The 9,525-nt window shown below is 50.7% G+C and overlaps 1 protein-coding gene across 1 annotated transcript; it reads left to right on the forward strand.

Annotated features, from left to right (window-relative positions):
* Positions 1–3,146: 3,146 nt before the first annotated feature.
* LOC123162394 (17.5 kDa class II heat shock protein) lies at positions 3,147–3,896 on the forward strand. Its single transcript, XM_044580179.1, has one exon. The coding sequence runs from the start codon at positions 3,242–3,244 to the stop codon at positions 3,728–3,730; it is 489 nt and encodes a 162-aa protein (XP_044436114.1). The 5' UTR covers positions 3,147–3,241; the 3' UTR covers positions 3,731–3,896.
* Positions 3,897–9,525: the final 5,629 nt, after the last annotated feature.

Below are 9,525 nucleotides of genomic sequence, written 5' to 3' on the forward strand. Positions count from 1 at the left end.
GTATCTTCTCCTTCTCCTGGCCTTGTTGCTCGTGCAGAGTATGATAAATTGTGTTCTGTCTCTCTATTGTGCCATGCTAAATTAACATGCCTGGTGTTACATGTCTTAAAATTACATTGTACCTTCTTATTGGTTTCCAATGTCTTTGGGCATGGTGTATCTCTGACGCTTACATGCCGCGTCGTCCGGACGTGGCCTGTGTTGAGGATGCTGTTGGGGTTGGTGTTGGTTTGTCGGCTGCTTGTGGACGCGGTCGTGGCCGTGCTGCTCGTGGACGTGGTCTGGCCATTGCCGGGGTGGGGGTGTTGATGTAGGGGTGCCGATCATGGGCGAGCTACTGGTGGACGTTGTCGCGCCACTACTGGGGAGGTGGCTGATGCATCTGGTGTTGGTCGTGGGCGGGCTGCCGGTGGTCGTGGACGGGGCGCTGGCCGTGGGTGGTCTGGCGCAGGGGGGTCCGGACGTGGGCTGACAGCCTGTGGCTGTGGACGGGCCCCTGGCCATGGGGTTTCTGATGCAGGTGGGGGCGGTCGTGGGCGAGCTGCCCGTGGTCGTGGACGGGCCAATGGATGTGGGGTTTGTGATGTAGGGGGTGCCTTTGCGTCCAATCCTGTTGCTGGATCTTGGCCAGGTGCTGCATGGAGGGTGTCATCTGTTGTAACGGGGCGAGGCGGCGTGACTGGCCCAAGTAGTAGGGGTGTCTGTAGACCCGTCCTTGGTCGTGGTGCTGGTCCTGAGCGTGCTGCAGGCGCTGGGTGTGCATCAGTCCTTGGGATTGCTAGGCGTTACGTGCCACGGCTGCCCGTTGGGTCTCCTTCTCGAAGCCGTACATGTGCATGCCTATCTACTTTTATTCCTTCGTTGTTTCGTTTGGTAGGCTGTTTTGCTGAGGAAGTTGATTGCTGTTTTGTTCTTGTGTTGTTAGGCGATGGTTAGTTTCCCTTTCTGAGTAGGCGACGTTTGTAAAGACCATATCCGAACCGCATGGCAATAAACAGAGCCACTTTGCAACAATGCAGGAAGCGGCTAGGAAAGATGTGGAGAGGGCATTTGGTGTCCTTCAAGCTCGTTGGGGAATTGTTCATGCCGCTGCAATGATGCGGGAATTGGAAACTTTGTGGCAACGCATGACATGTTGTGTTATTTTGCACAATATGATTATGGGGAATGACAATGATGGTGTAGCCCAAACCAATGACTTCGAAGCATCAGGAGAACCGAAAGATCGAGATGCAATTTAGCTCATGAACTTTTTGCAGATGCATCCGAATCTTCGAGATCACTCATCAGGTGCACGCGTAGCTACTCAATGATCTTGTGAAACATACGTATGTGGACCCACAGTGAAAACCAAAGAGTCGATGTTTGAGTTCTGTCTCTCTATTGGTTTTCAGCGTCTTTGGGCATGGTGTATCTCTAACGCTTACATGCCGCGTCGTCCGGACATGGCCTGTGTTGAGGATGCTGTTGGGGTTGGTGTTGGTTTGTCGACTGCTTGTGGAGGCGGTTGTGGCCGTGCTGCTCGTGGACGTGGTCGGGCCATTGCCGGGGTGGGGGTGTTGATGTAGGGGGTGCCGATCATGGGCGAGCTACTGGTGGACTTTGTCGCGCCACTACCGGGGAGGTGGCTGATGCATCTGGTGTTGGTCATGGGCGGGCTGCCGATGGTCGTGGACGGGGCGCTGGCCGTGGGTGGTCTGGCGCAGGGGGGTCCGGACGTGGGCTGATAGCCTGTGGCTGTGGACGGGCCCCTGGCCGTGGGGTTTCTGATGCAGGTGGGGGCAGTCGTGGGCGAGCTGCCCGTGGCCGTGGACGGGCCAATGGACGTGGGGTTTCTGATGCAGGGGGTGCCTTTGCGTCCAATCCTGTTGCTGGATCTCGGCCAGGTGCTGCATGGAGGGTGTCATCTGTTGTAACGGGGCGAGGCGGCGTGACTGGCCCAAGTAGTAGGGGTGTCTGTAGACCCGTCCTTGGTCGTGGTGCTGGTCCTGAGCGTGCTGCAGGCGCTGGGCGTGCATCAGTCCTTGGGATTGCTAGGCGTTACGTGCCACGGCTGCCCGCCGGGTCTCCTTCTCGAAGCCGTACATGTGCGTGCCTATCTACTTTTATTCCTTCGTTGTTTCGTTTGGTAGGCTGTTTTGCTGAGGAAGTTGATTGTTGTTTTGTTCTTGTGTTGTTAGGCGATGGTTAGTTTCCCTTTCTGAGTAGGCGAAGTTTGTAAAGACCATATCCGAACCGCATGGCAATAAACAGAGCCACTTTGCAACAATGCAGGAAGCGGCTAGGAAAGATGTGGAGAGGGCATTTGGTGTCCTTCAAGCTCGTTGGGGAATTGTTCATGCCGCTGCAATGATGCGGGAATTGGAAACTTTGTGGCAACTCATGGCATGTTGTGTTATTTTGCACAATATGATTATGGGGAATGACGATGATGGTGTAGCCCAAACCAATGACTTCGAAGCATCAGGAGAACGGAAAGATCGAGGTGCAACTTAGCTCATGAACTTTTTGCAGATGCATCCGAATCTTCGAGATCACTCATCAGGTGCACGCGTAGCTACTCAATGATCTTGTGAAACATACGTATGTGGACCCACAGTGAAAACCAAAGAGCCGATGTTTGAGTTTTGTACTTAAGATAAATTTCACGTAAACACTATTTATGTTCGGTAAGAAACATTAGTATTTACGTGAGGCAATGACATGTGTGATCAACATGCATGGATCTGAGAGTCCGGATTTAAAATATGAGGATGCCAAGAGCGAAATGTGAGGGCTTGACCGGATGTGTGTGCGGATGTGCTCGGACGCGTCCGCAGACGTATAGGGACGGCTTTGCCAAATCCGGCTGTAATACTCTTATATGGTAACACTTTCAAAAATTTAAATACCTCTCGGTAAGTATCGTAGTAGTTGAGGAAAAAAATCTCTCTGCTTGCCGCTCAGAAGGGGAGACACTTGCCGGTTGCCACGACATGTCATGCCTGGCCCCCAAATGACATGTGGGGCCAAATGCTACCGCTCTAGAACGTTCTCCATCAACGACGGTAGTACTCCCTGCCGCACCGCGCTCGTTCCACCACATTTCAGAAGTTTCCATCACCTTCCAGACTCCCCGCCTACGGCGACCTATATAATCTCCTTCCCCCTCCCGTCGCATCACAACCAAAGCATTCCACAAAATCAAGAAGCAGACAAGCAGTCCAACGCCGAGGAGATCAATCACAATCACCGAGTGAGAATGGAGGGCAGGATGTTCGGGCTGGAGACCCCGCTGATGACGGCGCTGCAGCACCTGCTGGACGTCCCAGACGGCGAGTCCGGCGGAGCCGGCAGTGCCGGCGGTGAGAAGCAGGGCCCGACGCGCGCCTACGTCCGGGACGCGCGCGCCATGGCGGCCACCCCCGCCGACGTGAAGGAGCTGCCGGACGCGTACGCCTTCGTGGTGGACATGCCGGGGCTCGGGTCCGGCGACATCAAGGTGCAGGTGGAGGACGAGCGGGTGCTGGTGATCAGCGGCGAGCGCCGGAGGGAGGAGAAGGAGGACGCCAAGTACCTGCGGATGGAGCGCCGCATGGGCAAGCTGATGCGCAAGTTCGTGCTCCCCGAGAACGCCGACATGGAGAAGATCTCCGCCGTGTGCCGCGACGGCGTGCTCACCGTCTCCGTCGAGAAGCTGCCGCCGCCGGAGCCCAAGAAGCCCAAGACCATCCAGGTCCAGGTCGCCTGAGATGCGTCTGCGTGCGCGTCGAATCGAAGCAGAGTGCGAGTGAGTAGCGAGTTTCCTGTGATGAGCGATGGTCTGTCTGTCTTTTGGTTTCGTCTGCTGGAGGGTGTGTGCCGTGTCACTCTTGATGTTTCGTTAGTGGAAACGGGGATGTTCTGCGGCTTCGCCATGCGAATCTCTTGGCCACATTTCTCTACTCCTATAAAATACCCAGTTGGTGGTGATGGTGTGCCTGCCATACCTGATTTTCGACCGTCAGATGTCATCCAACGCATGGGAGCTAACTATGGTTTATGTTTGTAAAAAACGCCTTATTCTCTTCGTTCAGCTCCAGCCATCCCCTCATTATCCAAATCCTATGAGCGAAGGCATTGGATCCTTCACGAAAACGAAAGGAAACAGTGGAACCAAAAAGGGCAGCGCCGCTGCCGCTCCACACGCCGCCGGCGCCGCCGACGCAGTCCGCTCCTAACACCCTCTTCCGCCTCCTCACTGCAGCAACATCCCCACCTCTCACTACCACCTCCCCCCTCCGACCCTCCCCGATTTCTCCCCCCGCCTGCCCCGTCTCCTCCGACGCCGACGTGGGCAAACACGCAGCCGCCGCCGCTCGTCCCCGGAGTCCGCGACGCCTCCCCTCCCTGGTCCTTTGATGTAGCAGCCCCTGCGCCCACCGATTCCCCCTCCTCCCGGTTGTCTCCCCTACCCCATCTACTCCGACGCCGATGTCGGCAAGTACGCCGCCGGCGCCGTCCGCCTCTGATTCCGCGACCCCTCTCTTACCTTATTCTCTGACGCAGCAGCCCAGCCGCCCACCATCTCCCCATCCTTCCCGGCGTCTCCTCCTTCCCGCACCCCATCTCCTACGACGCCGACGTTGGCACGTACGCCGCCGGCACGTTCCGTCCCCCGAGCTCGCGACGCCACTCCTGCCTCCTCCTCTGATGCAGAAACCGGGCCGCCCACCACCTCCTCCTCCTCCTGGCCGGCTCTTCAGCGACGCCGGCGCCAGCTTCCCTGCGACGCGCTCCAGGCCATTCCCTTCGAGTACTTGCTGGTGAGCTGGTCCACACCCGTTTCCTCCAGTAAACTCTGTTTCAGAGACGGCTGGTCTGTGTGATGGTTGCCTCTGCTGTTGCCTCTCCTTCCTACCCGTCCCGCCTCCAAATTTCAAATTTTCTGTCACTTAAAGTTCAAATCCGCGCGCCCAGTTCGAACTGTCCAGAAACCACTCCTGCAGCCCAATATAAATAAGTGGGCAGGCATATGGGACTCAGGCTGCTCAAACTACACCCCCAAGAAGTCCCACATTGGTCACGCCAACCTTCAGATCGACGCATGAGATGATGATACTACCCAGCACACCAGCATCTACAGGCTCAATATTTTTTCCTTTCCCTGAATATACCTGACTGTTACGTATGCTGTATTGATTGTCTAATATCCTTTATTCTTTTTAGGTGAGCAGATGGATGATGTGAGAGGCCCAAAACTAATATGGTTGGCATAAATGTTTTAAGCAAACAACTAAAGAGGAGTTCACAGGGCTTGCATTTGACGAAGCCACTGTTCGAAGGATGCTGACACATGGCACATCATTTTGCCATGGTAATCTTGCTTCCGGAGCCCGATTATTTTGGTTGTACTTGTATGTACTCATGTATGCAAGTTATGCACCAAGTGCTTTATTTTATTGTTTTCTCTTTTCTCATGTGAGTTATCGTGGCTTGTTACTGAATGTGATATGTTTGTGAGGTGCTCAATGTGTTTACCATTTCTAGCAGATAATTGTGTGCGGGCTGGAGTTGTAGTCCATGTTAAGCAAACAGAAGCCAAAGACAGGCAAATGGAGAGATAAAGCTGGTGAATGTTGTCACAGTTGCTACGTGTGTAGACGAATTTTATATTTGCCGCATGCTCTCCCCTTGATATAGGATAGAGCGAGCAATTAGAGAGTTGAGTAGGGAGAAGGGTCTTCCTACGAGATGGAGATGGACAAGAAAGAGTTTGGCTTCATGACAAAGGGGTTCATCGATTAAAAAACATATGTTTGATTGTGCTCGATGTCTATTTATCAATAATAATATATCACTACTTTAATCAATGTATTAGTTTCTGACTATACCTTAGGTCCACCTTATCTTTTTTGATCCCGTAGTGTAGCACGGGCATCTTACTAGTTCTATTGAAAAATCCGAGATGTTCGTTTAAGTTCTAAGAGGCCGTGTTCTGAAAATTCAGGAAACTGAGTTTGTAACTTAACGGAGAATTGGATAAGACTAGAACATGAAGAATAGCAAAATTAGGTGGAACACTATTAGCATGTTTTTGCAACTTAATGTATTCGATATTTTGTACTCAAACAAACTGACGTATCTCCGCTGACGTATTTCCGTTAATTGCCAAGCTAATGGAAAGGGTGTGAGCCCGGTTGGAAAAAACAATGGAACACGAACTAGTTATGAAGTGCTTTATTCACCAGGGAGAAAAATCCTGGATGTCTTGGCATTTTCATCTTGACAAATGTCTGGCTTTTGGGAAGATAGAAAAAGAAAATTCAAAATACGAAAGTCTGTAAAGTCTCGTACAGAAAAGAGTCCGAGAAGAAGGAGAAGGGGAGAGCTAGTTCAACACACTGCTAGGAAATAAAAATATCAAAGTCTGTTATAGAAAAGAGCGAAAAGAAAATCCTAAATCCTTCAAAGTGCACGCGCACAATCTAGTGCTCGCGAGCGGCCGATCGCTGACCGCACGATCTCGCCAGAGCATGTGTCAGAGACGCTGGCCATTGGGCGTTGCCAGTGACTTTAGTCCCACCTCAGATATGTGAGGGGGCTAGGACCACCTTATAAGGAGGAGTGCCACACTCCTTTCAGGCTAGTCTTTTGGGATGTGGTGGGCTCTTTGCTTGTAGTGGTGTGTCTGATGCGCACCGGAAACGTCCGAACATATGCCGGAGGTTGGGAGCTGGGCCTGGGACGCTAACAATTGGTATCAGAGCTGGGTCCCAGTCTGCCCTGTTTAGGGGGATGGGGTGTCAGAGACGCTGGCCATTGGGCGTTGCCAGTGGCTTTAGTCCCACCTCGGATATGGAAGGGGGCTAGGACCACCTTATAAGGAGGAATGTCACACTCCCTTCAGACTAGTCTTTTGGGATGTGGTGGGCTCTTTGCTTGTAGTGGTGTGTCCGACGCGCACCGGAAACGTCCGAACATATACCGGTGGCCGCCCTCGACGCCCGTGCCCTCTTCTCCCCTCCAACCGCCCTCCCATCCATGCCATACTCGCGCCTCCACCTCGCCGCCCACCCGCGCGTGCTCGCCGCCTCCCCCGCCTTCGTCATGGCCACCCCCAAGAAGCGCTTCCTGACCCCCACCCGGACCCTGCTGGTGGCTGCAGGGCCAGGGAAGTCGTCGCGATGGAACGAGGAGCTACACTTGGATCGCTGCTCCCTGGCCGAATCTGCACCATGGCTTATCCGGATGGGTAAATTTACTGCGTCTTCTTGCTTGGCGGGTTATCCCGTTCCTGATGTAAACAGAGTTTGAGCAGCCGCTGCCCGATTTGGCCTCGTTCCTTTCTTACAGGAACAGGATTGTGGTACCTGGGATGTGCCTCGTGCAGTCGCGGTGATGGAGCACATGCTCACCAGTTTCTCTTCCTTCAATACAAGGATGCGGAGAAGCCCATCTACAGTACGTGGATCTTTAATACCTGGTTAGCATATAATAAGCTAATCCGCTCAACATCGTTAGTCGTTGAATGATTCAGATAGCATGAAGTATGCATATTTTGTTGAAAATGATCATAGAGGTCACAATTCAGAAGTTATAATCAGCTACAAACATTTTTGCACACATAGTTGTTTTTGGTTAGACACGATTATTGAAAAGTTACACACATGGTGATCATTTTTGTTGGCATCTATAGTAATTTTAATTGCACACATATTTGTTTTCAGTTGGATACGATCATTGAGAAGTTGCACACACAACGATCATTTTTTGTTGGCATCTATAGTAGTTTTAATTGCACATATATTTGTTCTCAGTTGGATATGATCACTGGGAAGTTGCACACACAGCGATCATTTTTTGTTGGCATCTATAGTACTTCTAGATATTATGCACATAATTGTTCTCAGTTACACACACGGTGATCATTTTTCATTGACATCTATAGTAGTTCCAGCTGCACACATAGTTATTTTCAGTTGGACACGATCATTGGAAAGTTGCACACACGGGGTTCATTTTTGGTTGGCATCTATAGTAGTTCTAGTTGCACACATAGTTGTTTTCAGTTGGACACGGTCATTGAAAAGTTGCACACACGGGGTTCATTTTTGGTTGGCATCAATAGTAGTTCTAGTTGCACACATAGATGTTTTCAGTTGGACACAGTCATTGGAAAGTTGCATCCACGGCGATCATTTTTTGTTGGCATCTATAGTAGTTCTAGTTGCACACATAGTTGTTTTCAATTGGACACGGTCATTGGAAGTAGTTGGCATGGGCAATAGAATTAGTTGCACAAAATCTGCTAGGCAGTTGGCCAGGGCAACAGATAAAGTTACACATCTCACTGACATGGATTCGTTGAATGATGAAAAAATGCACATCCATAGACCATGAGGGTGCAGAAAAGTTGTCTACAGCTGAGACCCTCAAGATGCACATCTCACTAGTTGGGGTGGAGTGGGAAGGGGTACTAGCAATGAAAACTACACATACACGGGTACGGGGGAAAGTTACACATACACATCAACCGTTAGGTAGTTGGCTGGGACAGTTTCCGAAGTTGCACATCCACTGCTTGGCAGTTGACCGAGGTAGCAATAGTAAAAATTGCACTTCCAACTAGAGGATAAAAGTTGCACATCGACTACTAAGCAGTTGGATGGGGCAGCAGACGAAGTTGCACATCTCACTTGATATTGGGTAGTCTGAGGTGAGGTGTCGTCATTGAAAACTGCACATCCATGGATTGAGAAAAAGTTGCACATCGACTATTAGGTAGTTGCACATCAACAACTAGCCAGTTGCACAAAACGGGGATAAAATTGCACACAAAAAAGTTTGTCAAAACATATTCATTCGGGATCTTGTTTCGAAGAGCACATCGCGAGGATTTCAGTGATGAAAGCGGATCTTAATTTTAATGTTTGGTTCAAAAATTATGGCTTTTTTAAGAAACAAAAAATAAAAAGCAAACTAGATTGTCAACTTCCTTTTGTGTACAAGGGACCATGTACTTTCCTTATCCACCTCTAAAGCTCTACCTGAAGACAAATAATTACTATTGATAGATTATTAGGGGACCAAAACTTTCCGTTTTAGGCCGGCCGCTCGCAAAGTGTAGCGGGCAGCCGGCCTCTCGCTAGACCAACCCAACGAAAATACCAAAGTTTGTTACAGAAAAGAGCGAAAAAAAACCAAAGTCTGCTACGGAGAAGAGCGAAAATACCAAAGTCTGTTACAGAAAAGAGGCTGAGTCTGTCACAGAAAAGAGTCCGAGAACAGGGAGAAGAGGAGAGTTACCAAAAGTCTGCTACAGAAAAGAGCGAAAATACCAAAGTCTGTTACAGAAAAGAATCCGAGAACAGGAGAAAATACCAAAGTCTCTTACAGAAAAGAGTCCAAGAACAGGGAGAAGAGGAGAGTGAGTTCAATGCACTGCTAGGAAACCCACCGCACTCGCCTACCGTCGAAACGAGTGCTATAGGGTAAAAACCTAAGCAGCACCAGCATATACTAGTAAAGATGCATCCCGGCTCCTTCCATTCAGTACACCAGTAG

This window comes from Triticum aestivum, chromosome 7B (genome assembly GCF_018294505.1).
Source record: "Triticum aestivum cultivar Chinese Spring chromosome 7B, IWGSC CS RefSeq v2.1, whole genome shotgun sequence".
In the NCBI taxonomy this organism is placed as follows: domain Eukaryota; kingdom Viridiplantae; phylum Streptophyta; class Magnoliopsida; order Poales; family Poaceae; genus Triticum; species Triticum aestivum.

Coding starts and splice junctions, on each gene's coding strand:
- LOC123162394 (XM_044580179.1), top strand. CDS start 3,242: ATGGAGGGCAGGATGTTCGGGCTGGAGACCCCGCTGATGACGGCGCTG.